This window comes from Suricata suricatta, chromosome 16 (genome assembly GCF_006229205.1).
Source record: "Suricata suricatta isolate VVHF042 chromosome 16, meerkat_22Aug2017_6uvM2_HiC, whole genome shotgun sequence".
NCBI lineage: Eukaryota > Metazoa > Chordata > Mammalia > Carnivora > Herpestidae > Suricata > Suricata suricatta.
The window spans coordinates 13,022,138-13,048,899 of record NC_043715.1 but is presented as its reverse complement, the minus strand read 5'-3'; the positions used below and the strand labels follow the sequence as shown (position 1 = coordinate 13,048,899).

Below are 26,762 nucleotides of genomic sequence, written 5' to 3'. Positions count from 1 at the left end.
GAGGACGGTGAGGTGCCTGGTGGGCAGGAGGTGCCCTTGGAGGATGCATAGGGAGGGCAGGGAAATTGGAATTCGCAAGTGTAGCAGGGCCTCAGGGGAGCTGCATGACGGCCCACCTGCCCTGCACTCTTTCTCTGTTTCTTATTCTGTTCCTTCTTCCCTGTGTTTTACTCTGCAGTGTTCTCCACTGCTCTCTAGCCAATACCCTCTCCTAGACCCTGGGCTCTACTCTCTCCAGCATTAGTTCGGGCTTGGTTTGGGATTGCTACCTCTCACCCCCAAAGCTCTATCACCACTCAGCTTCAATGCCACACACTCTGTCTGATGGCCTTGGATGTCCACCTCTGGTCCCAGGAGATTCTAACTGGCCCAGTCAGGTGCAGGCAGGCGGACAGAGAGCTGCTGACCTTCTGGGCTGTATCAGGCAGGTAGGGAATAGGATGGGCTCCCTCAGGGGAGGGTGTGGCTGGCAGAGAAATGAGGCTTCTTTGTGATCCCCATATGCCCCCTCTCTGCCCCCACCTTGCTTCAGTCAGCTCCGCCTCCTAGGAGTTGTATCACCCTGAGCAAGTTAATGTCTCAGCCACAGGTTCTACCTCTGAAAATGGGGTCCATCCATAGGATTGCTGCATCATTAAATGAGGTAATGCACAAATGCATCCTCTAGACAGTGAATGACAGCATTTGACAAAAATTAGTTCTCTGTTCTAGGATCGCAGAGAGCTCTCTAGATCCATGTGAGGCATCTGAGGAGTTGTGGGGTACATTACACTTTGAGGAGGAGAGGTTAAATGTGCGGTGGTCCAGGACTCCTGGCTGGAGACGCCCCTTGCTTGGGGGAGACCACCTAGTCCCACTATTAACACACGCAGTTGGTGTCCCTCCTAGAAGGGATGTGGATTCAGTCTGTGGGATCCACCCCCCAACTCTGCCCTGCACTGGCTCCTTCGTCAGTAAGAGCTGCTAACTGTATACAGTAGTCGACCACTTGACTAGGACGGGGTGAGTTTCCACGCAGAACGTTTCCACTTTATTGTCTGTAAACTCTTCTTTGGTAAACAAGGAGACAAGGAACCCAAAGAGAAAAGGAGCACGCTGAGTCAAGAGGACAAAGGGCCGGCACCCTCCACGAACAGGGATTCTGAGAAGACAGCTATGCCATTATCAAGGTGCTGGGTGGTACTTGGGAGTTTGGGTGGTGGCGGCACGGGAAGGAAGGTAGCAGAGCGGGAGGGAAGGGTCCACTGCGAGGGACACAGAAGCCTAAATGGTACAGCGGAGGAGCTCATGCATCGCAGCAGAGAGGGGCAGGGAAGCTCCGCCCATGCCCCCCCCCCCCCCCCCGAGGTTGGTGCCCTACTGCAGGCGGAGCAGTCTGCCAGGTCAGGGCAGGGGGAGGATGGAGAGGGCTCCGGGAGGCCCCTCAGCAACCCTCCCTCCAGTTTCCCTTTCCTGCTCTGTAGGCTGGTGTGTGCAGGTTGCAGGGGCAGAGGAGGGGCGCTCACGATCTCTGGTTCCGGGTAGAAGTGGCAGGGCAGCTGGGGCAGGGGTAGGGGGAGGTGGAGAAGCAGTCCCTGCCCCCCACCCCCTTTACATGGGGGGCTCGCTGCAGAGGACAATCTCCAGGTCCTTGCGGTAGAGCTTCCCTGCCTCAGCCAAGGACATGACGCTCTTTCTGTAGTTGGTGAGCTGTTGGATATTCATTTCCTAGGAGACAGAGGGAATCAGTAAGAGCCCTCACTGGATGGCCCCACCAGAACGTCTCCCCTAGTCATTCACAAGCACTTGGGCCACAGCCTTTCTCTTATCCCTTCCCGGCAAAGCATGGGCTTTGGAGTCAGAGAGCTCTGGTTAAACCCTCTCACTCACTGGCTGAATTGCTTTGGGGGAGAATATTGAATTTGAGTCTCAGCTGCCTCATCTGTAAGATGGGTACATGAACCACAGTACAGTGTCTGCCTCATTGAGGTGTTACGGTGGTTAGTGGAGGGAATAGGCGTGAACCCGCAGGACAGCACCTGACACACAGCATGCACTCCCAAATCGGTAGCTATGGTGACAGCAGCCATTATCTCTGCATAATTTGTATCAGGTCTTCTACCTCACTGGGCCTCCAGGCCCTCGGTCTGTGTCCCTGCATGTGAAGAAGAGAACGCCGGGAAAGCGCCCTGGTCTTGTCTGCAGGCCCCATGGACCATCCTTTCCTAAACCTCACCCATTTAAACAAGGAATTCTCACTCCTGTCTCCTCCAGCAGCAAAGCTCACCTGCCTACTTCTTGTTCACTGGCTTCTGTGACCTTCAGGGCCCACTGAGACCGGTGGACATATGTCTCAGGCAAAATGGAGGCCAACATTAAACCGAACAATACCCGATATGCCTGTGTTGAATACCTGCTTTATAGTAATTGATGTGAACACAACCAATAGGTCTGAAATCTAGCAAGGCCATCATTGGCTTATACTACTATCTTTTTCTCTCTCTTCCTCTCTCCCTGGCTCAGACAAACCTCCCTCCTATGCCACCTTTTCCCTCCCCCCTCTTTTTATCTTGAAAATGTTGGCAGATCTTCTAATTTTTTTTAATACCTCCCCTTTCAGGCTGATGGTCTTTATCCCTATTCAACTAATGAGAAGCCTGAGTATCAAGATTAAGGTATTTGCTAAAGGGCTGGACCAACTCTACAGCCATAAATATCCTCAGTCTCCTGAGCTCCAGAGTCTTTATAATAATTTGTCTGGCTCACCTGTCCTCAGTCACCACTTTTTTGGTGTTCAAAGGTCAGTCTTTTATCATGTGGTTTCAGGACATCCCCTCATGCGGCCGGTTCCTGGTTTTGTGCCACTACCCACCCCAAGGGCACTTTGCAAGCATCTCTAGCTTTGGGAAGCACCTTCCCTAAAGTTGTGAAGTCCCTGGAAATATCACCTAGTTCATAATACTATCATTCAAATTAGGAGCCAATGAAGGGACCCCCATATTTCAACCTGGGGCTTGAAACCCTCCCCCCTGCCCCACTGCCGATTCATTGTGGTATCAAGAATCTTAGCAGCATGACAGGATGGGGCTACACCGTTTCTAGGTCTAGAAGTTCTGCTCGGAGTGGAGGAAGACTTTAGGGAGCTGCCGTTGTCTCAGGAGTGGTGAGAAATGTTGAGGTTGGGTCTCACCAGCCTGTTCCTCAGGAGCTTCAAACGTGCGTCTGTTCAGAAACCCCAGCACAGTCCTGCACCATCAAAAGGGAATGTAGGTCTGCCAGGGGGGGAGGGGGTCACAAAGAACAGCTCAGGTGCTGCTGCTTAGGGTCCTGGGGCTCTCTCTACGGACTCGTCCTCTCCAGCCCCAGGGCCCAGTCCTGAGCTTCTACAGGCGGCAGGCTCCCAGGGAAACAACTGTATTAATATCTTTGTTCTCTAACCTTCAGGGGTGCTTCCTAAACCCAACCCCTGGCTCTGGTTTGTTCCCACACTTCAGGTGAACCTGAGCAGCCATATGAGCTATATTTTGTGGTAATTAAGAGCGAGCCTCGGTAGGTCACGCCCAAGATTTAATGCTTGGCCTCAAGGCTGATCAACCTCAGGTGTGCAGCAGGGCCATATGGAGAATAATTATGCCTCATTAGTATAATTACAGTTAAAGATATTTTCCATTAGGATGCCCGACATTCCTTAGACACGTAAGAGTGCATAAATAATTTTCTCCTAGAATTTGATGCCAGGAAAAAGTCTGCCGAGTTCAAACACCTGGTGTATATGTCCTTCCTCCTAAGAAGTGTTTGCTTACTGATAATTTATTTCCTGCCTCTTTCAAAAAGCACTGGAAGATAACAAAAACAAAATAAATGTAGGAGGAAAGAAATGGAGAATGATATTCAGGACAAAGATGAAGAGGTCAGAAAGCAATTGGAAGGGGAGACAGACTCAGAGGCTGCAATGATTTTTTCTCCCTGAAATCGAGCAGTAAATTTAGCTCTTGCCTGGCAGCTGAGGCAGTCAGACACAGTTATAGAGTGTTCATCATCTAATTAAAGAAAAGAGAAAAACTATTTGCTCAGAGAAAGACATTTTCCAGGAGGTGAAGGAAGACGGCCACAAAAACAGCTGCTGGATCCTGGTCCACCTGCCGCCCCTGCCCCCTCCCTACTCCCCAGGCACCGAGATGAGCCCGAGATGTGCCCCGGGAAGGGCCACCTGGGGTCTGTCGCTGGAAGCAGAGTAATAGTTTAGTTCTCCACCTTTTCTCTGAGGGCAACAAATGCTTCTGTGGCTCCTGTGAGCCCTTGCTCAGCCCCAGACTGTGCAGTTAATTGATTTGGAATATCTTCACCTCCCATTGGCCAGCAGGTGGGAGGGAGGAGCTGAGAGCACGAATCTCTCCTTGTGCAAAAAGACTTTTATGATGGCGATTTGGCTGACACCCCACGAGCTGCTCCAGTCAGCTGCCAGTGCCCCCTCAGAGCATCATTCAAAACTGCCAACAGGTGGAAACAACCCAAGTGGCTGTTGACGGATGAGCAGAAAAACAAAAGATGGTATGGATATGCAATGGAATATTACTCAGCCTTCAAAAGGAAGGAAATTCCTACACATACGACAACATGGATGAATCTGGAGGACATTATGCTGAGTGAGGTAAGCCGATCAGAGACAAATACTGCATGAGTCCATTTCTAGGAGGCACAAGAGCAGTCAAATTTGAGACAAAATGGAAGGGTGGGTGCCAGCAGATGGGAAGGAGGAGCTGAGAGCAATTGTTTAATGGGGGATAGAGTTTCAGTTTGCAAGATGCAGCGAGCTCTGGGGGCGCCTGGGTGGCTCAGTCGGTTAAGCATCCAACTTCAGCTGAGGTCATGATCTCATGGCTCGTGAGTTCGAGCCCACATCGGGCTCTGTGCTGACAGCTCAGAACCTGGAGCCTGCTTCGGATACTGTGTGTCCCTCTCTCTCTCTGCCCCTACCCCACTCACACTCTCAAATATTAAAAAAAGTTTTAAAAAAGATGCAGAGAGCTCTGGGCATAGGGGTATTGATGGTTGCCCAACAGTGTGGATTATTTAAAACTGCTGAATGGTTAAGATGGTAAACTTTGTGTTAAGTCTATTTTATTACAATTAAAAGAAACATAAACCAATCAGCCAATCATCCAACCAGAAAAACAAAACAACAACCCCCAAACTGCCATTGCCTAGTTATGGGTGATCAGGAGAGCAAAATACACCCCACACTCCTTGTCCACCCTCCCTCAGAAGCCTCTCCTGCCCCAGGGCCACCTCCCCAGGCCTCCAGGCTCAGCTGTTTACCTTCTTGTTTTTCTCATACAGGTCCTTCAGCAGGGCGTCCAGCTCGTTCTCATCAATGTAGCCGCTCCCGTCCTGGTGATGGGGAGCAGAGGCAGCACAGAGCTCTAGAACTCAGGCCTGCCATCCCTGACCGGGCCTTCCTTTCCCCGCCTCCCCTCCCCCAGCTCATCCCGGGAGCCCACAGAGTCTAGTCTGGCCTTCCCTTTACTCTGCGCAGAAGGTGTTCACACCGTGTGCTGCCAGGAGATCTCCTAACTGCTGACTTTATCAGTCAAGGCAGGAACAGGACATTTTGGGGCGAATTTGCATTCTGGTGTTTTTCATTTGCATAAAAAATATAAATGAGGTCAAGAAGCATTTAGCTCACTCCCTGCGATGTTAGGACAAATGCAGGGGCTATTGAAAGTTTACCCCCCCCTTCAGTTATGAGGAGGACTGAAGTCACAGGGTTGGGGGCAGCAAAGGAACAGCTGGTGGGTGGTCAGGAGGCTCTCTCACTCCCCACCACCTAGGAAATGACCGCTCCCGTGCACAGTTGTGACCTGACACTGAGGGAGCAGTACTGAGCACCTCCTGATTCCCAAGGACAGCACTGAGCCCTCTGGCCGGGGGCTCTCTTGCTGACGGTGCTCACTGCTTTTCCATTCCACGCTGTCCTCCCTCTTACCTTGTCGTAAAATGTGAAGATCGCATTGAACTCCTCAGAGGTCAGCTTCATGCCCTGTAAGGCCCAAGGTATTAAAGAGAGAAGCAAAAGCCCTGGAGAGTGTGTGTGTGTGTGTGTGTGTGGGTGTGTGTGTGTGAGAGAGGAGATGTGTTTGTGTGCACGCATGTGTGTGCCTATGCATGAACGAGTGCATGTGTTTGTGTATGCATGTGTATGCATGCACATGTGTGCGTGTACATGTGTCTGCATTTGCATGTGTATGTTTGCGTGCGCTCATGTGCATGTGTGCACAAGTGAGCTAGCTCATGTCTCTGCACATGTATGTGCGTGCACGCATGTGTACATGTGCGCATGTCTGTGTTTGCACGTATACGCATGTGCGTTCGTGCATGAGTGAGTGCATGTGTCTGTATGCATGTGTGTGTGTGCATGAGTGAATGAGTGCATGTGTCTGTGCACATGCATGTTTGTGTGCATGTGTGCATGAGTGAGTGAGCGTGCATGTGTATGTGTGCATGCAATGCATTGTCTGAGTGTGCACATGTGTATGTGTGCACGAATGAGCAAGCACGTGTCTGAGTGAGCACCTGTATGTTTGCTTGCCTGCATGTATGCACAAGTGAGTGTGCGCATGTGTCTGTGCGTGTGTATGTGTGTGTGCACATGTGTGGAGGGTGGACAGGAGGGTGGCAGAGTGGAGCGGGAGGGATGAGGGAAGGGGGGAAGGGAAGAAAAGCAGAGGGGCTCTTTTACCTGAAACTTAAGCAGAAAGTTTTCCTGTACAGGCAACAGTCTGGAAAGAAAGTGTTAGAGCAGAGTTTAAGACACAGGGCAGAAGGGAGAACAACTTGCACGTGGTGGGATGTGGAAGCAGTGCCTGTAGTTCTGGAACCATCTCTGAGCACTTAGGAATTAGTGACAAGTTCTAAAAGGAGGGAGGTGGATACACTGAGGTGTTGACTCTCAGTCTAGCTTGGTCTTCAGCTTCAGGACCCCTGACCCGTCACTCTCCCCACTGACTGGTCTCAGAGCCAGGGAGGGTGGCACAGGAACAGTCCGCAGAGGTCCCGGTCAAAGTGGCCGTGGGGATGGGGTCAGGCACTTACCGGGACATCTCCGAGAGGCCCAACTTGCCATCCCCGTTTAAGTCAAACATCCGTAGCTGTTTGGGACAGACAGAGGTGCCTGGGTTATTTGCTTTGACCTCTCGTGTGGGACCTTGCCTGCTATCCCCTTCTACTAGAGAGGAAGGAGGATGGGCGGGGTGTCCTCAGGCCTCCTCTGAGGCCCCCTGCAGGTCAGGGACCAGCATGGTTGAAACTGGTTACTGCTCCTCCCTCCCCTTCTCGGGATGAGGACCACAGAAGCACAGTAGGCCAGCACCAAAGGCCTGCCCTCCCCAATCCCATTTTCTTCTCCTGGTGCTGTGGAGGTTGTCATGGAAACAGATGCTCCCAGTCTCACACTGGCTCAGTGAGGATCTCAGGGAGAGGGTGTGTGGGGCCACGAACTAGCATCCCTTTTGCCAGTTGCCACTGGAGTCCCTTCACCTGGGCCTGAAGAGTCAGCCTGAAAACCCAGAATCCCACTGGCTTGGGACCCCCAGTCCTGTGCCTCTGGAGGGGCGAGGGACACTTCTGCCCACTCACTATGGTTTGGGTGTATTCTTGGAGCTTGGGTTCATCATATGGCCGGTTCGCCTTCTTCAGCAGGTCAGACAGAAATCCCTAGAATACAAAAGATCTCTTCAGAGCTCCTGACTCATTCAGCAGTTCTTCCCTCATTACTTGTTCAGTTAGTCAACGTTGTTTTGTCAGGGCTACCATTTGTATGGTTTCTATCCTTCATAATTCCCTAATCCCTAATGCTTGTGGAATGACCATGAAGGCCTGGAGGTAGCTCTTGGATGCAACCTCACCCCATGAGATAGGCTCCTCCGACAGCCCCGGACACGGGGCTCAGCTGTGCCTGGGGATCCGCAGGAGTGTAGGGGTAGATGTACAAGCCAGAGGCCAATCTGCTAGGATTGCCCCAGAGGTGCCTGTGCAGATGGGCTGACCTCCATGGCCCTGTGGCTCCCTGTTACTGATTTCACATGGCTGTCCTGACCACGTCCATCAATTCAGAGCCAGGCTTAAGTGTCCCTAGGCAGAACAGAAACCCATGTTCCTCACCCAATGTCTCTTCCCTCCCCAGTGCACCTACCAGGACTGTGGCCTCAGTCCCTTTCTCCATGCCTCCCATGCCCTCCCCAAGGCCCATCCTACCTTGAGCTCGTTGGCTTCAATGTAGCCACTTCTGTCTGTGTCATACTTCCGCCAAGCCTGCAATGGGAATGCCAACCCAAATTGCAAAGACCTGTCAACATCTATACGCCTCCTTCCAATTCCCTTTAACGGACCAGGCTGGGTCTTGATGTTCAAGAATATTACAGTGGGATGGGGACATGAAGATGGTCTAGCCCAAGTCACAGCTGAAGAAATGGGGGAAAGTGCCTTGGCCAAGGAGAAGGAAAAAGAAAACTGTTTGGATAAGGTCTTCCTACTCTACCTGGCTACAAGCCTGGGTCTCTCTTTGGATAATTTTGTAATTAGGGTTATGTTTTGTTTTTTGAATAGGGTTATGGTTTTCTAAGGTGCTAACCAAGCAACTTCCAGCACTAGGATCTGGTGGATCCAATTTTTGTTGTGGGTGTACAGCATGTCCTTTTACTGCTCTCGAAGCTTCTCATTCGCAGGGTGGGGGCTGGGAGCAAGGATAAGAACTTTCTGGAAGGGGCAGAAACAGACCTCACTGTACTCCCATCGTGGTGCACACAGCAGCCATGTCTGGTTGGGAACAGAACTGGTCATGCAGTCAGCTTGTCTGGAGTATCCCAAGCCCAGTCCCCATCTGCGTGATCAAAAAGCATTCCTTTTTTTTTTTTTTTAAAGGAAACCAGCTCTGTCCCTGCTCAATCCAGAGAATCCCATTTCCCCAAATCTTTGATCTATGTTGGTGCCTGATCATATTTCTTATATTTTCTTTCCAGAGTTCTTCCCTTGACTTTCCCTCACTCCTCCCTCAGCTCCAAACTGCACACTGGACACCAGTGATGTTCGGTTTTCTGAGAGCCAGCAAGCACTAACTATTTTGCCAAATTTGGATCTCCTGCCTCCCTTCCCTTTTCCATGTAATCTCTCCCTTTTAATGCCAGGAGTGTGAGTTTATGGATATCCAGGGATCTTTCTTCCATACCAGGAATAAGGCTATGTAATTCTCATGGTATAGTTGTGCTTCAGGAAATTTGGTAGTATTATTTTTATCCTGATTTTTTTTAAAGAGTTATGAGACACAAGCAAATCCTAACAGAAGGGCAGACTTATATCAGAGACAACTTGGATAGATGGTATCTGACTGGGTAGTATCTTTTCTCTGGGGAAAAATGCTTTGGTTCCATTGAAATATTCCTTTCCATGCCCAGAAGGTCTGCCCTTGGAAAAGTACTAAGAAATACGTGCAGGTTTATAAATATGACTTCACCAGCCACCTGCATGTGCTTAGTACATTAGAATTTAGTTCATCTGGGTCTCGACTGGAAAAAAAGGCAGACTCCTCCTAAGTTGCCTAAAAGGAGGGACTCTAGTTCCCACTCAGAGCAAAGCATCACTTTGCTTTTCGCTTTTTTTGGAGAGATTATCCCACTGGGTCTGACCTCCCTCCCTCCCTGGATCTGCCCCCACCCCCATGCTCTCTGCTCACTTCTCTCCCCACCAGCACTTTATGCTGGTCCATCAGTGGGTCATTCTCTTCCCATTCAAGGAAAAGAGTTCAAGAGACCTGGGCTTTGTGAAATCTCAAAGAAATCCTGAGGTGTCTCACTAAAATTAGAAATTACAGTGTTGTGCTTAGCAGTGGGACAGAGCGATCTGGCAGCACAAGCCTCTCAGAGCAGCAGAGGGACCAATTGATGTTTCTAGCTGATAAAAATGTAGCAAATGAACAATGCCGGGGGCGGGGGTGCTGTGGGATGGTGGGGTCCCAGGAAACATGGTAGGGGTGTTGGCTTAGCAGTTATATTGTGGATTAAAGGATAAAGACAGATAAGAATATGGAATCATGTCAGCTACACAGAGAGAAGCCACTAATGATTTTGACACACGGAGACAGAGACAGGGAAAGGTATTTTTTTGCTTCTCTTTAAGCATTTAACAAGCTATTGTCATCCCCATTTTCCAGATCAGAAATAGAATGGAGGCCAGTCTTTGGTTGCCTCCCTATCAGAGAATGAGCCATCAGGCATAACCTCCCTTTTCTACAGACAGAAAAATTGACCCCCACAAAAGCAGCATTCTTACAAGTGTATGCAGACTCCTCACCTCCGCCCCCATAGGCAAGAGAAGGACTAAGAACAAAACCCAGAATGTCAGTTACTAGCTTATGGAACCTTGCCATGGTGAAAAAAAAAACCTGGAGAAAATCCTTTAAAGCGCCATAAAATGAAATTCATATCAGATGCTTAGGCAAGGTGCCACTTAAAAAATGACTTTTCTGCTCTGATAATCAGTTATTTCTAACCAACTTTCTATCCATGTGGGGAACTTAATGCCATGAGAGGTTCTGGGCAGTAAGTCACGGACAGGGGATTACCGGTGTCTGGAAAGGGATTTAACACGAGGAACGGCAACTCGAGTCAGGTTGAAGGCCAGTCATGACCACGGCAGGCAGTGTGGGGGGTACGGGTTGAGTTTCACTGTGAGGGACACATACATGGAATGGCTAGGGTGCAGAGTCCCAGAAAAATAGCAAGAAACAATTGGTAGTTTGCCGGGTATCAGGATTAATAACATATCTGGCTGAACCATATGGAATTTGGAATTTTTGTAGATCAAAAATGGTCAAATAGCAACAATTTCACATGGTTCAATCTATTGGTTGAATATTATTCAAAAGACATGTGAGTACGGATGTTCTACTTCACATGAACATTTCAAAGAATTTCTGTGGCAAAGATCGATTTTAAAGGGGGACATTTTAAAGAGGGGGCCGTGAAGCACGGACTACAGTAAAGAATCAGAACTGGAGGATCCCACAAGCTGGAATTCTCCCTGGGTTTTTCCAGCTCTAGGATGGCACATGAGTCCATGCTCCCACGTGTGCTCCATGGAATGTCGAAGGACTGTGAGAGACACTGATGTTACTGAGAACAAAGTCTGTGAGATCTTGGAGCCAAATAATGACCAGTTCCCGAAGGGGAGATGAGCGTGTACATGGCAGCTCCCAAAGGTACGTGACCCACACTTAATTCTCTGTATTCTTCACACTTTGACGTGTACATATCGTTTGGGGATTTTGTTAAAATGTAGTTTCTGGTTCAATGGGTCGGGGACTCTGCATTGCTCACAAGCACCCAGGGGGTGTGATGCTGATGCTGCTGGTCCATGGACCCCACGTGGTGAGCAGCGGAGCCCTAGGGGCTTTACTGTCTCCCAAGGGACCACTCCCCGGCATCTGGGCGAGCCTGGCTCTGAACGTGGGAGAAAGGCAGACCCCGTGTGCAGGGAGAAGGCAGTGCCTTGGCCTCACCTCCATAAACTCGGTGCTGGAGCCCACGTGCTGCCTGAAGCACAGCAGGAAGTTCTCCTCTGTCGGCAGGATCTGGGCCAGCTGTGGGGCCAGAGAGCAGCGGAGATGTTAGGAGGGCCCTGCGGGGGAGTGGGGAGACTTTCCAGTGGGAGGATGGTTAAATGGCCAATGGCAAGGCGGAGTGGGAGCTGCATTTTGCTTTCTTCCTGAGATTAGTCCTTCGAAAGGGAAGGAGGATGTTCTGAGAAGCGCATCTGGGTCACCCTAGATAGAGTATGAGCAGTTGGAGGGACAGGAAAGTGGTGCCACTTTAAAATGCAAGTATCCGGGGTGCCTGGGTGGCTCGGTTGGTTGAGCATCCGACTTCGGCTCAGGTCATGATCTCACTGCTCATGGGTTCCAGCCCCACATCGGGCTCTGTGCTGACAGCTCAGAGCCTGGAGCCTGGTTCAGGTTCTGTGTCTCCCCCTCTCTCTGCCCCTCCCCTGCTCATGCTCTGTCTCTCTCTGTTTCTCAATAATAAGTAATGTTAAGAAAAAATTTTTAATGCAAGTATCCAGTCTCAAAAGAATACTTGGTAGGTCATTCATTCCATCTATATAAAATTCTAAAAATTGCAAACTAATCCGAGCTTAGTGCTTGCCTGGGATAGGATGGCCCGCACCAGGTGGAGGAACATTAGACTGTGATAGAAATGCTGTGTCTTGATCGTGGTGGTAATTACATGGTTGTACACAACTGCCTAAACTCCTGGAACTCTACGCTTCGAATCAATGCAGTTTATTGTATGTAAACTCTACTTCAGCGTATCTCATTTTTGGAAAATGTAGATACCCTTGTTCAGCAAACACTGCTGGCCGTCCCCACTCACCTCGCTGTGGCCCTGGGACACGGGCAAATTCTGATTGGGCAGAGTCAGCTAAATGTGCTCTTGTTTCTCTTGCCAGTGATTGGCTTTTGGGTATCTAGTGATTGGCATGTGATCTAGTTCTGGGCAATGAAATGCAAGGGCAAATCTGCTAAGGGTACTTCTGGGAAAGGTTTCCTTGTCCCTGGGAGGGGCCGAATGAGGTGGGTCCTTTGTGGTGGTTTGTGGATGTGATGCCTGGATGCAGCCATCTTGTTACCAGCCTGAGGATGCAGGAACAGAACCAAGAGGGGCAGAGGGGCATCTGGGTGGCGCAGTTGGTTAAGCATCCAATGCGGTATCATCTCAGATTATGATCTCACAGTTCGTAAATTCAAGCCCCTCATTGGGCTCTGTGCTGATGGTGCAGAGCCTGCTTGGGATTCTGTCTCTCCTTCTTGCTGCTGCTCCCTCTCTCTCTCTCTCAAAATAAATAAATAAACTTAAAAAATTTTTTAAAAATAAGTAAAACCTGTCAGGATAGTTGTTTAAAAAAAAACTGAAGAGAAGCAGGGCTGGGGAGCCAACCCTTCCTATGGTTAGGAGCCTCTAACTCTAACCTAACCTAATCTGGCCCAGTGTCTGTTTCTGTAAATGAACTTATACTGGAACATGGCCACGCCCATACAGGTGTGCAGGGGAGGGGCAGAGAGAGCAGACACAGAATCTGAAGTAGGCTCCACACTCTGAGCTGTCAGTACTGAGCCCAGTGCAGGGCTCAAACCCACAAACCATGAGATTCATGACCTGAGCCAAAGTCGTATGCTTAATCGACTGAGCCATCCAAGTGCCCCATTCTTTAAATTTGTAATATGCCTCAGTTTATATTTTAACAATATGTATATATCTAGGCATGTATAAATGTATGTGTGTATATAAACATATAAATTATACATACTATATATGCAAACTATGTTTCAATAATTAATCAATTAATTAAAATTTTTGCCTTTGGATACCTTTAGGTGGGGCATGAAATCTCTTGCTCTCCAGTCGTCTCCCTCCTTTCTCTCTTAAGCTGGGCTCATCACACATTTGCTATCGTTGTGGGGACCTTGAGAGCACTTACGGTCTCCATCCCTGCCTTAAACCAGTGTTTGTTGCTTCTTTCCTTGTAAGACACAGAGAAAGTCCCACCTGTTCTCTTTGGTCACCTTATGTGCCGGAGGTGGGGTGGGGGCTCCCAGACCACCGCCTCCCGGGAGTCTGGAGAGGATGCCTGCCCGCGGCCCCGGGCGGCCCCTCCCACTCAGCTCTTAGCCAGGACAGTAGGGCTCACCTCTGCCATCTCGATCTTCCCGTCCGAGTTCTTGTCATACTTCTGCATGAACTCCTTCATCTTCTCCCCAAAGTTGTCACTCTTTGACATCTGGGGAAAGACAAATGCGGCAGATTGTGCTGCTGGGCCCCCTGCGAGCCGCGGATCTCTCACCTGCTGGGTGTGGCACTGTTGCAAATTATTTTGGACCCCAACTACACAGGCACAGAACCAGACTGGGCCGATGCCCTGAGTGGTCAGGACTGCACGCTTCTCCTTGCCACGGTCCCTCCAAATCCAAGCAGTCTCTTCTTCGAGGCTCAGTCACATTATGTTCAAAGAGGAGCAGGACTTATGCCCCTGTGCCAAGTAATTTGTATAATTCAACATGCCGCTCCCTCTGCCTTTGAGACGGGATTAAAGCACAGCTCTATCAGAAGGGTGAGGACTGATTCCCATCACTCAGGTGTGAGGTCTAAGCCCCCAGCATTTTACCAAGGCAGCTTCTAATATAACCCTACTCATTCTAGTGGCCCCCCCGCCCCCCAGTAGGTACTAAGCACTGTACCAGAGCCGGGTGAACTGTGCACTTTTTTTTCCTTTCAGATTTAACGGCAATTCACGATATTTTTCACTCGGATTGTACCCCAGGAGGAATGTGAGGAGAAAGTGTTCAGATAGCCAAGGTGATTTAAATCACCCGTTAGATTATCGTGACCATTCAAAGCAGAGAACTTCAAAAGCTTCTTTAGCTCATTGTTGCCTATCTTAAATCTAAGGCGCTTCGAAATTCTCAAGCCTGACCCTGGTTTGGCGGCTGCAGAACTAATTCTGTGCATTAACGGGCTCGTCCTCCTCCCTGACCAGGGGTGACTCTGCCTGGGCCGCTCAGGCCTCTTCTTGGCCGCTCTGAGGACGCCAGGTGGGCTGTGTGCTTGAACTGGACCCAGGAGATTTCTATTAATTCTTCAGTTTAGTCTTTTCTGTATCCCTTCAATCGGAACTGGTTTCAAGTTACCACTATTTACTAAACAATATGTATTGCTTTACAGTTACAAGTGTGCACGGAAGGAGCCGAGGCCCTTATCACAGATGTGGTCATCCGATTCAGCTTTCACAGCGGCCTCAGTGAGGTCAGAGTCCTGTCCAGTTTACATACAAACGGAGGCCGAGGTGCAGTGACCCGAGGTCGTCAGCTGGTGCAGCTGGAGCTGGAACTCGTGACTCCTGCTTCTAAAGCCAGTCCTCCTTCCACCCCAGAGCAGCTGCTCTGAACACGAGTCCTGGGTGGTGTCAGTTAAGACTGGTGTTGACGCGCTTGAGAATCACCCCTGACGGCTTCTGAGGAAGGTTATGACTAAGATTGCAGACTAGAAGCACTTCATAAAAACACATTCCTCCGCCTCCCCCTGATCCTAGAATCTGTTTTGAAGCCTGTGTTTTCTGTGATCTAGGCTTCATTATCCTAGTAATGAGGGATGATGGGGGAACAGTTGATAAACAAACCCATGAATCACCTCCATCGCCTAAGCCCATTGCCTGGACCTCCTCCTCACTGGGTGCTCTGCTGAGTTCTGGGGGGGGGGGGCTCTTCACGGGGCTTGTGACTCGTTTCCCAAATGGCGCCACTAAGACTTGCTAATTAGCAGGGGACTGGCCAACAGACATGAAGCAGGGGAGAGTAGAGACCCCCAAAAGACTAGCGGGAGCTAGAGGGGCGGGGAATGGATCTGATTATGTATATTTGAGAACGTGCCGTGGGAATTACAACAGACCAACTCCAATTACCTTAGCTTTTCAGTATTTCAAACAGTCCTCCAAAGGCCTTAGTAAATTTAATAGTGCCTGTTTGGTTCTGCGGGAAATAATGACCCTGCCATTAAGAGGCGGGGACGTGATCTGGAGTTGCTGCAGGCAGGCTGATACCTGCATGAATGAGGCTGGTCAGTACTATCTGGTTCAGACATTGGTTTGGAACGATCCTCTGTTTGCCTCTAGGTCCTTGCTGAGGATTCCAGACTCTGTTGGTCTAACAGTGGTTCTTTAGTGGGGATTATTCTGTGCCTCCCACAGGGGACATTTGGTAATGTCTGAAGACATTTCTGATTGTCACAGCTTGGAGGCGATGCTATTGGCATCTCGTAGGGAGAGCCAGTGATACTTCTAAATGTCCTACAAGGCACAGGACAATGCCACCCTCCCCAAGACAGAGAATTGCCCAGGCCTGCCAGTAGTACTGACACTGAGGAACTGGGCTAGAAACCCCTGAGACATCCAATCTGAGCCACGGCCCCTCTGAGAATCTTAGGCTCTGGATTATTCCTTAGGGGGAAGAAGTTTTTATATACACATTCACAAAGCTTTGCTTTGTTTTGGGGGGGGTTCATTAATCCCTGGTGTCCATTTATGAGCACCCCTCAATCCCAGACACCCAAAGATATTGAAGCAAGGTTCTCTTCTTAAGGGATGATTCCAATTAAAAAAAATTCCTTACAAATTAAAGAAAAACTTGGAAGGTCAAGACCAGAGATGTCAGGCTGGCTTATGAGGTGCGTGACTAGGGACAGACAATGCTAAAAGCCATGGGCAGGATGAAAGATAAATCAAACAATGGGACAGAGTGCTGGTCTTACCATTCCAGAGCCTTTTCTTGCCTTCTCCAGCTCTTGGAAAAAGTTTTCTAGCTCTTTACCTTCAATATACCCATTTCCTGTGAAGAAAGCAAAGGATAAAACACAGTTGACCTCAGAGCCAAATAGTGAGACTGATGAGGGTGGGGTGATGGGGAAGTCAGGGGCTTCACGGAGAACTCCTCCTCGCTGGGCCACAAGCAGGTGTCTGGGTCAGCCCTGGCCCGCGGCGTCAGGGATGTGGGTCCTGCTCTCCGGGTGTGTGTGCAGCTCGTGCAGCTGCAAGATTAATAACCGTGTATCTTTGGGGGGTGTATGTTCGGTAGTCAGAGAGCCCTGGGAGGGACCGGCATCGGGGCCAGGCCAGAAGAGGTGAGCTGAGCTGGGACTGTCCGTAGCTGGGTGGGCAAGCAGCAGGAGCCAGAACCCAACAGGGGACAACGGGTCATCTGCGTCTGGTTTGTCAGTAGGTGGCAGGCCCTGGTCACAAGGGTGAGTAAGGTCTGAGGCAGAATTTGGGTCTCTGGCGTCGGAGGGCCTACTGAGTTGAAGAGTGTTCCCGCACTGGGCGCCTGGGTGGCTCAGTTGGTGAAGCATTTGACTTCAGCTCCGGTCATGATCTCGCAGTTTGTGAATTCAAGTCCCTGCTTCCTGGTGAGCTGGAGCCGTGCTTTGGGTAAAACGCAAGTCCTGCTTCGGGTGAGCCCTGCTTCTCGCTCTCCCTCTGTCTCTGTCCCTCTCTGCCCCTTGTGGGGTTCTCTCTCTCTCCATGCTCCTTGCTCACTTGTTCCCCCCATCAAAAAAGTGCCCCCCTTTCCCCCCAAATCCATGTCCAGGTAAAATGAGGTCATACTAGATTAGGTTAGGTCCTAATCCAATGACTGGTGTCCTTATAAGAAGGCCACATGAAGACACAGAGACACACAAGGAAGAAGACTTCGTGAAGACAGAGACAAAGACCAGACTGACGTATCGCCATGGATTCCGGGCAACCCCCAGGAGCTAGGAGAGAGGCACAGAAGGACTGTCCCTTGGAGCCTCCGGAAGGAAGCGATCCTGTCAACCCCTTAATTTTGGACTCCCAGCATCTGGAACTGTAAGAGAAAAAATTTCTGTGATTTTAAGCCACCCAGTTTGTAGTACTTTGTTAGAGCAGCTTCAGGAAACTAACAGAGAGAGGAAAAGTGGTAAGAGAAAGGCAGGCATCTGTCCTTTGGGAGCAGGCACCTCGGTCATGGGGTTAAGGGCAGGGGAGACGACCATTGCAAGGCACTGAGCGAGGCCGTGAGGTCCGCCAATGCAGACTGCGTTCCCTTTTCCCAGAGCAGAGAGTGGTCATCGTTCCTGGGACAGCTGGAACCTCCTGGGCGTGGGTCTCATGGCCTGTGAGGCCCACTGCAGAGGGGGAGAGAGGGAAGGTCCAGGGCTTTCTAGACAAGAGGGCAGTCTAGTTGATGAGAACTCTGAGCTGAAGGAATAAGCAATTTTTCTCTTCCTCGGTACTCCTTGCTGTTCTCCCATTTCTGAGGCAGAAAGCTGAAAGCAGTTCTGGGCCCAGGCACAGCTTCCAGAAGCCCGGGGCTGGGTTGGCGTGGGGGGCTCAGAGCTGGCACTGTGAGCACATTCAAAGGGGCAGAGGCCCTGGAGGTGGGCCTCGAGGCGGGGTGGGACGGACGCGTGAAGGAGGGAGTGAGTCTGTTTCATGAGTGTATTAGGAGGAGGCTGACTCGGACGTGGAGGGGTCAGCCCCAGATGCAGGAGGATGGCTTTGAAGGAGCATTTGCCACCCAGCTCTGAACAGTGCCCCCTCCCCCACCACTGCCTGCTCTGCTGCGTCTCGGCTAGTTCCTGCACCTGCCGTGAGGGGCGGGGTGGGGGTTACCCCCAATTCCTATGGAGGCACCCTCACCCAGTTCTCCTCCTGCCTCTATCACTGCCTGGTTCACTCTGGGATGTTGCCTCTCCGAGCCTCAGTTTCCTCACCTATAAAATGGGAGTAATGAGGGTGAAGACTCCTCGGATGATTACACACAGAATGTGTTGGCCCACAGTGAGCCTCCAAGATGGCCGTGGGCGTCACCACCCTGGACGGTGTTTCTGCAGCCTTAAGCTTGGCCGTAAGCTGCTTGCTTTAGGCTAGTAAAGTTTGGGGTGCAGAGGGAGGCCCAAGCAGTTGAGGCCAGCCCTAAGCCATGTCCCACGGAGCAAGCTGAATGGGAAGAAGAAAAGCAGAAAGGTGCAGACCTGTGGGACCCACTTTTTTCTTGGGGTTTCTCTGAAATTTACAAAGAACACATGTATTTGTGTTTATTCTTGTTCTAGAAAAGTTTTAAGGTAGTTTAACAACCTTAAGAACCAGACAGTCAGCCAGTGGCTTGCCCAGCAGGAGAGCACGGATGCTTGTGAGTGTCAGTAATTCCTCACAGATGGAACACTTTTAATTGTTCAAAGCATATTTGGTTCTTTCTTTGCTTCAGCAGATCATTTGAAGCCTCCCTATGTGCCAGGCCCTGTGTAGGTTACCGTGGGGGGACACGGCAATGTTCAAGATCTACTTCCGGGCTTCCAAGCCGTCACAATCCTTTCAGACACACAGGATCACAACAGGGCAGAACAGAATCTTCTTCTTGTGACAAAGAAACTGAGGCACAGAGAAGGTAAGCAATCTGTTCAGGAACATACAGCAAGGCAGGACCAGACCTAGAGTATCCTAATTCCTGACTTAGGTTTTATTCATTCATTCATTCATTCACTCACTCAACAATTAACTGAGCATCCACTTTGTGCCTGCCGCATGCTAGGCACCAGGGTTGTAAAAGTGAGGTAGACAAGGTCTGCCGTGATGGGGCTTATGTTCTAACGGGTGGGGAGGAGGCAGGGAAAGACCACCAGCAAGGAGAAGGAGTGATGAGGTAACAGAACAGAGATGGACCTGCTGGGGCTGCTTATCTCTCTGAGAAGCCCCCGCTACCGCGCAGGGAGGACAGAGGGAGGCGTAAAATCAGACGCAGGAGGGGAGCCAGGACAGAGGAGCGGCAGGAAGCAGTCCCCTGCCTGGGTCCACCTTGCACGGCCCGGCAGCAGGACGCCCCAGAGGCCGGCAGGCCCCTCCTGCTGGGAGTCCCACCGCTGCCTCCTCTCTGTGGTCCCGGCAAAGGGACAGCAGGTGCTTCCATTCAACAAACATATGTTGTTTACTGAAGTAAAGAGCAGTTCAGCTTTGTGCCCGTTGCTCAGGGAGCTGTAGACAATTCTAGACGTGGGCTCATTACCCGGGAGCATTTAATGGTCTAGTGGGGCGAGGCAGCCACACAGAATGGCCAGGATCTAGCAGCTGAGGGTGGAGGGAGAGGAGCAGAGGTGGGACAGGGAGGCAGGGGCTTGGGGCCCAGAGGGGCACCCCCCACTCCTGGGGGGAAAGCCCTTTGCCACTTGGTCCCCCTCAGAGCCACCTCTGTCCATCACCGGGGCAGCAGCGTGGTCTGTCCGGCGTGGAGGATGGGCCGACCGACATCCTTCCAGGGCCGACTTCAGCACTAGACAAACGGTTGCTTTATCTATGACCCTCTTCTCAGGGCGTGGGGGGACAGGCCCCCATGCAAATCTCACGTGGACGGGCATTGAGAAGAATGTGGTTACCATAGCAACTGCTGCTCCTCGCCTTCCTGTCAAACCACATCCCGTGAACGTCAGGAAAAAGGGGCTGGGTGGGAGTCAGGGGCCCTGCATCCCTCCTTATTGTACTCTTGCTACCATTCTCCACCACCACCGTGCCTCGGTTTCCCCAAATTGAAAGTGAAGTAAAACTTCTTTATAATTAAGCTAATCACAGACCCTTGGGAAGCTTGACCAAACGCCGCTCTGCCCAATGCTGGAAAGAGCTCGACTTGTTTCTCACTGAGACTTGTCTGTACGGATTTTCTAAGCCCAGGACAGGCCAGGGAAGCCGGAGTAAGAGGTAAGGGTCACCAGCTCTGTGACTGTCCATGGGATGTTGAACAAGTCAATCTCTCTGAGCTTCGATTTCTTGATCTCTAAAATTGGTATAACTATTTATGCCCTTTCTACTTTATAGAGCTGTGTGAAAGCCGCATAAGATAATGTTGTGAGAGCATTCTGGAAAATGTAGAGTCTCACCCAAATGGAAAGCTCTGTCCTCTGAACCCGTCCATGGCGGTAAACTCTTCAGCTCAGAGTTTAGAGTGCTGGTTCTCAGCCCAGGCTGTGTATTAGAATCACCAGGGAAGCTTTTAAAACAACACCATGCCGGGCCCCACCCCCAGAGCTTCTGAGTTAATTGATGGGGTGGGGACTTCTCCTGGGCATGTTTTCAAAGCTCTCTCAGTCAGGATTAAGGACTGCTTTAGAGCAGTGAGTCTCAAACGTTAAGGTGTGCAAGAATTATCTGGGGATCTTATTAAAATGGAGAGTCTAATTTAGTAGGTCTGGAGTATAAGGGCCTGCTGTTCAAATTGTGGTCTGTGGAACAGTAGCATTGGAATTGCCTGGGAGCTGGTTAGAAATGCAGAATCCCAGGCCCTACCCAAGACCCCCTGAGGCAGAAGCACCGGGAGTGAGGCCCAGACCCCTGTGTTTTAACAAGCCCTCCTACATGCTCAAGTTTGAGAACTACTGGTCTGATGTGGGGGCACTCACCAGTCTGTGTCCCTCTGTGATGCACAGGTTAGAGAATCACGAAGTCACGAAGTACAGAAGTTTCAGACTTCCTCGTTAAGAAAGTGTTTATGAGGCCAAGCCATTTGGTTGTTTGTCTGGAGTTCGAATTTATGGAAAGGAAAATTGCCCTGCACCTCTCAGCCTAAGCACCCTTCGAGACAAACAAACACCACCCTTTGGGGCTAGAAATTGGCTTCTTGAGAATCTGCCCTGATATTAATATTACTTTTCATGGTGTGAACCGTTTACAAAGAGCATCCTACACCGCACCCCAGCTGGTCTTCAGGACCTGCCAGGTAGATAGACAGGTAAGGATGCTGGGCAGATTGGGCGAGGGAGGAGGGAGGACAGTAGAGAGCCAGGAAGGAGCGGGTGAGGGCTGAGGCCAGAGGCCCCAGATGGGTCTGGCTGGGCAAAGGCGGGCGTGGGGGGCGACTGGCCCGGAGAGCCGCGAGGGGAGAGGCACTGTTTTCGAAGAGCCTCACGTCTGCTCTAGTAATCTGGGCTCCCCAGGTGTGAGAAGAGATGTCCCTGAGGGTCTCCTCAGCCCTGGAAACCTCCCTCAGGGGCTCAGCTAGTGCAGCCACGGGAGTCCAGCGGGGAATAAACAGGGTGAGCAGGCAGGGACGTGGCTCCCTGGGCTGGTGGCTGCCCTGGCGAGGCGGCCTCAAGTGTCTTGTTTGTGAAACTGCACCCCAGGGCTCCCTCCCTGGGGATCCGCAGCTCCTCGCAGACACAGGGCCTCCCTGGCTGGTGCAATCATGCCCTGAGGCAGGCTGAGGGGCCCGGGCACTCACAGAGGCTGCCAGGCAGGGCCACCCCGCACGCTGGACACTCCATACCAAAGGGCACTGTCAGCAAAGCATTTGGGGGTTTGGGGGTGAAGCAGAGTCGGGGACTGATTCCTAGCGCTTACCCTGGATAGGACAGGAGGCTACTCCCAGAGAACCCCACATCCTGCCATCACAAACCCCAAGTCCATGCCCTGCTCTCCCGGTGAGACACGCGGACCTGACAGATTCGCTTGTCAGGGGCTCAGCTCGGGGGCTCGGCCAGTGCAGCTCCTGGAGCCTAGAGGGGAATGAACAGGGCGAGCGGGCAGGGATGTGGGCTCCCAGGGCTGCTGGCTGCCCTGGGAAAGCCTCCCTCAGACAACTCCGGCCGCGGCTCCCGGCACCAGACCCCTCTGACTTTTCTGTGCCAAGCAGTGATGGTTTTCATGAGTCCTGTAGCCACCTGATGTGTAGCACAGTTCTGTTGCATTGCGAATGTTGTAGTGTTTGTGTAAATACTTAATATATACTGGATATTCTGTACCCTGTTTGTGAAAGAAGGAATCTTCTTTCACTGACCCAAGAGCCTTCATTTAGTATCTCAGAGCAAGCTGCACAGGTGGAGAGAGAGGCCCTGTGGCTTAGCTCCCTGCAGGGTCACAAACTTAGCAGTGACCCGTGCTCTGGCAGAGCCTGCACTCGGGTTGGAGAGTCTTCGTGGTGTGGGGGTTTTAGGGATATTTCTGTAACTGCGCTTGGTGTGGGAGGGCAGAGGGGGAAAGACAGGGCAGGGCCTTCCTCTCCCTAATTTTCAAGGGCCTCCAGGCCTACACAGATCGGGAACACGGCTTCCTCCCTATGAGAGGCTTTGAGATCCCCCTCCACCCCGTCACCAGGGCCATCTGGGGGCAGACAAATGCCCAGGAGCATCTGGGCAGATTTCCACACCTGGAGAGAAAGAACTTTTTATTTACACCTTTACCGTTTGGCAGATGAACACGAGAAACGGAAGCTCTTATATACAATTTTCAAACACTACAGAAATTAACTTAGTAAAACAAATGCCTTTTAATTTGATCTCAGCCACTCTGTAGAGACAGCCACCGTTCTCTATTCTCTATGTTATATTCTGTCAAGTATCTTACAGCGTGTTTGCCTCATGAATAATGAAAATGGGGTCATGCTAGAATAGTCCTGCTCTCATTTAAAAACATCTTAATAGTACATCTTGGATGGTTTCCCACATCAATACAAAAGCCCACCTTATTCTGCTTGGTTGTATAATATTCTGCTCTAGAGACTGGCACAATTCGTTTTTCTCCTCCCTAATGAAGTACATTCCCCCTCAGATTTTCAGTATTCCAAAGAACTCGGTAAGAGACTCCTCATATAACTTTTTGCATGTGTATGAGTGTATGTCTGTCGGATAGATTTCTGGGGTGAGTGGGATTCCCTGCTTGGATCTGGGATGTCTGCTGGCCTCTGGGAGAGAAGCCATCTTAGCCCTAGGATTTCAGTTGCTTCTAAAGGCTAAGGTGTTTCCCACACCTTGACTCTGCATAGACATTCCCGCTGGCCGTCAGCACAACAGGAAACTGGTGGCCCCGCTGATCAGAACCATGTAGACAGGCCAGGGTGAGCTCTGAGCTGGGCTGCCCTCAGCCACTTGGATCTTGTAGAGTGAGGACGTTCCTGACAGAGAAGTGACCAGGTAACAACAGGGCAGTGGACGCATGTACAGGGCCATGGAGGGGTCACTCAGAGCATGGAGGTGGCATGTGGGCCTATGGTACACTTGGTCACTGTCTTCCCTACGTCTGCCTTTGAGAGATGACATCTGAATCCCTCCCTCCCCCAGACGCGTAAACTTGGCTGACTGAGGAGGAAGGGTCCAGGGATGGTACAAGATTCCTGGGTCTCCCCCCTCCCACTTTGCTGTGTGATCTTGTATAAAGAACTTTGCCTCTCTGAGTCTCAATTTGTCTCTCTCCAGACACCCCCTCTTTCCTTTCTCGACCATGAGACCAATGATGATTTTGAAAAGAATCTAACTCTGAGGGCAAAGTCACCAGGATGACTTCCTCCTGGTTAGGAATGCGCCCCCTACCCCATCTCCACTCTCCTTGGCATCCGGCTTCTCCTAGGGTCTCCTGGTCTTTGTTTCTTGGGGGTCCAGGAGGAGTGGGGCGGTGGCTCCCTCCCCCTGGTGGCTGTGCCTAACGAGGCTCCAGGGACCCGTGAGCTGCAAAGCGAGTCCTCCCAGAGCTCTTTCAGTTTGTGAGTGGCGGGGGGACTCTGTGTCAAGAAGAAACCCCAAGATGAAAATAGAAGCCAGAGTTAGTAAGGGGGGGCCAGATATGGCAGGGAGCACCTCAGGGGAGAGTGTGGGTCCCCAGTGGCCTTTGGGTATGCGGAACGGGAGGATAAGGAAGGTACGGAGCAAGGCAGCCCACAGCCTAATTCTGGGAACGTTAGTGGAATGCCAACTTGGCTAAAGCACCTCTGAGCCATCTCTGGCATTTTAAGCCTTTTTCTCTTCTTTCTCTGTTAAGTCTGTGGCCCCTCCTTGGGACTTCCCTGAGGCTGTGGCCAGAGAGTGCAACGGGGTGTCTGGTGGACAAGGACCCAGCAGCAAGCCTTTAGCTCCCCTTCCACATCAGAGCAGGAGGGAGCCAGAGGCACAACGTCTTGGGGGTCTCCAAGGACTGTTGTGTCCCGTGCTAGCTTAGCTATGCTCCAGCCAGGACAAGGACCCCTTTCTGAGACTAAAGGAACTGCCTATCACCTCCAAGCCTGGGGATGGTAGAGGCTCTTCTGGGGGCAAGTGAGAGGGCAACTTGTACCTCTCATCATGGAAAAACCCCTCTTCCAACTCAAATGCGTGTCCAAAACACGCGTGTCCAAAACACGTGCCAGGGAATAAACACAGGCCAGGAAGCAGCCCCCCTACTACCTGGTTACACAACCTCGGAGAACTCCCCCCTTGTGTCTGGTTCCTGGTCCGCACAAGCAGAACCACGACCTGCCCAGCAGCCTCTCAGTGTGGGACTCAAGGAGGTGTGATTGTGTACTGAACAGTATGAGGCCTCGGATAAATGTAAGGATCCGCACGATTATTCAGAGTGCTGTCGGCTGTCCCCCTGAGCACAGGGGGGACGTAGAACTACGGAGTCCTCTATTATAGCTGACTCATCTGGCAGGAGGACGGTGGTGTAACCTTGGCCACTTGGTAACTTTCCTTGAATCATGAAAGTCTCTGGTGCAGATAAACTGGCAGAAACATCCTTAGGGAAGGTGCACGTCCTCTGGAATGCTAAGAGGCAGCACCTTACAGCCCCTTTTCACCAAGTGAGTTTTCTGTCACACACTGAGGATTGGAAGTACACCCCTCGTGAGGCCCATTTTACAGATGTAACAGTCTACCACCCCCTTCAGTAATTCACAGGCAGATCTCAGTCCTAACCTGGGTGTTGCTCCCCCAGTCCTCTGCTTGGCTCCCAACCCAGCCTTCTCGGTTTGCTCCAAGGGAACAAAACTTTACGAAGGAGAGTCCTTGGACATTAACCCTTGCCTCTCCAAGCACTCTGGGCAGAGGGCCTCTGTTTGGCCATTTTCATGCCCTGAGGAGGTGACGAAAGGAGGAGGGAAGAATTAAGTGAACCATGGACTGATCCTCCCTCTGGTTCCCATCCCCCCCTTGCTGTCAATCCCGGGATAAACACCCTGAGCCACCACCCTGCCAATGGTCTGAGATGCCAGAACATTTTGGATGCCCACCCCAGCCAGGACCTCAGAGAAGGGAATCAGATCACTTAATTTTTTTTGGAGTGGTGGAGAAAACATCTCTAGCGATATCAGAAGCTCCTGAAGGAGGAGGGGCGGGGCTCACTTTATGTCCCAGTCAGATCAGTCACAGACTCTTGGAATGCTAGCACTGGGAGCCACCTCCAAAGGTCATTCAGTCCAGCCCTCGATTTCTGGGTGTATCAGTGTCTCATTTGCATTTAAGATTGGGCCTCCCCCCACCCAGAGATGGTGTCACCCAAAGGACCCAGGATTATGAGGGAATATTTCAGGTTTGTAACTCAACCCTGCCCCCACCACACCCACTGCTGCTGCGTAGGGGACCCATCTGCCCAGGGCGGAAGCCCAAGGGGTGTTCCGGGGCGATGTCACTCTCCACCCCTGCTCCCAATCAGTCTGGGGAGGCCAGGGGTTTCCCTTCAGTATCCCCCAGCTCGCCCCAGCCTCCAGGACATGGACGGGGGGCTAACCTGGTATTAAACAAAAGGGGAACCTCAAGAAAGAAACGAGTGGGCTTTTGAGACCTGTGGCTGCAGCAGCTGAAGGCAGGCCATTACCCTGAAGAGAAAGGTGGGGAAGATAAGATGGCAGGGGGAATCATGGGGAGCCTTGCTTGCCCAGGCCTGCTCTCTGGGAAAGCTCCAACTTGCCCAGAATGAGGCTGCAAAAGCTGGTGGGCTCTCTGCCGTCTGTGTCAGGGAAGAAAAGTTGCTGACAGTTGTCACCAGGGCAGCCAGGTGTTTCCCAAACTCCAGACCCCGACCTCAGCAGGTTTTGCTGCCCAAACATCCTCTGGGACAAACGTACACCTGCCCGCATCAGCGAAGTCCCCTTCCCCTCCACCGCAGGCTCCCTGGGGGCCCAATGGGCACAGAAGTTAAGAGATCTACTGACCGTCTGCATCAAAGTGCTTCCAGATTTCCAGGAACTGGGACGCCGTCAGCTCGGCCAGGTGCAGGTAAGGGGGCTGCTGCTGCGGGCTAGCCATGGCGAGCCGCTCGGAGACCTCAGGCGCACAGCGCTGTCCCTGCGCCCGGCTCTGCTCCTGCACTCGGCCAGGTCCTGCGCGCCACGCTGCCTTTATATACGGTCCGGAGGCTGCGCCCGCGCCAGGCCGCCAGCAGGGGGCGCGCGCGCTCAGAGAATCAGCCCGGGTCTCCGTGGGGCGGCGGCGGCGGCGCAG

General features: G+C 51.5%; 1 protein-coding gene and 1 long non-coding RNA gene across 2 annotated transcripts; one reads left to right on the top strand and one right to left on the bottom strand.

Moving 5' to 3' along the window:
- Positions 1 to 1,003: 1,003 nt before the first annotated feature.
- Positions 1,004 to 26,640, bottom strand: CALB2 (calbindin 2). Its single transcript, XM_029925177.1, has 11 exons — positions 26,474 to 26,640; positions 16,329 to 16,405; positions 13,717 to 13,806; positions 11,531 to 11,611; positions 8,233 to 8,289; positions 7,615 to 7,692; positions 7,072 to 7,127; positions 6,719 to 6,758; positions 5,966 to 6,019; positions 5,299 to 5,370; positions 1,004 to 1,707 (listed from the first exon to the last, which is right to left on the bottom strand). Exons 1-11 carry the CDS (start codon positions 26,565 to 26,567, stop codon positions 1,591 to 1,593), a joined length of 816 nt encoding a protein of 271 aa, XP_029781037.1. The 5' UTR covers positions 26,568 to 26,640; the 3' UTR covers positions 1,004 to 1,590.
- Positions 4,590 to 15,212, top strand: LOC115280346. Its single transcript, XR_003903744.1, has 4 exons — positions 4,590 to 4,630; positions 11,067 to 11,230; positions 14,302 to 14,381; positions 14,748 to 15,212. It is a non-coding gene; the product is annotated as an uncharacterized LOC115280346 (long non-coding RNA).
- Positions 26,641 to 26,762: the final 122 nt, after the last annotated feature.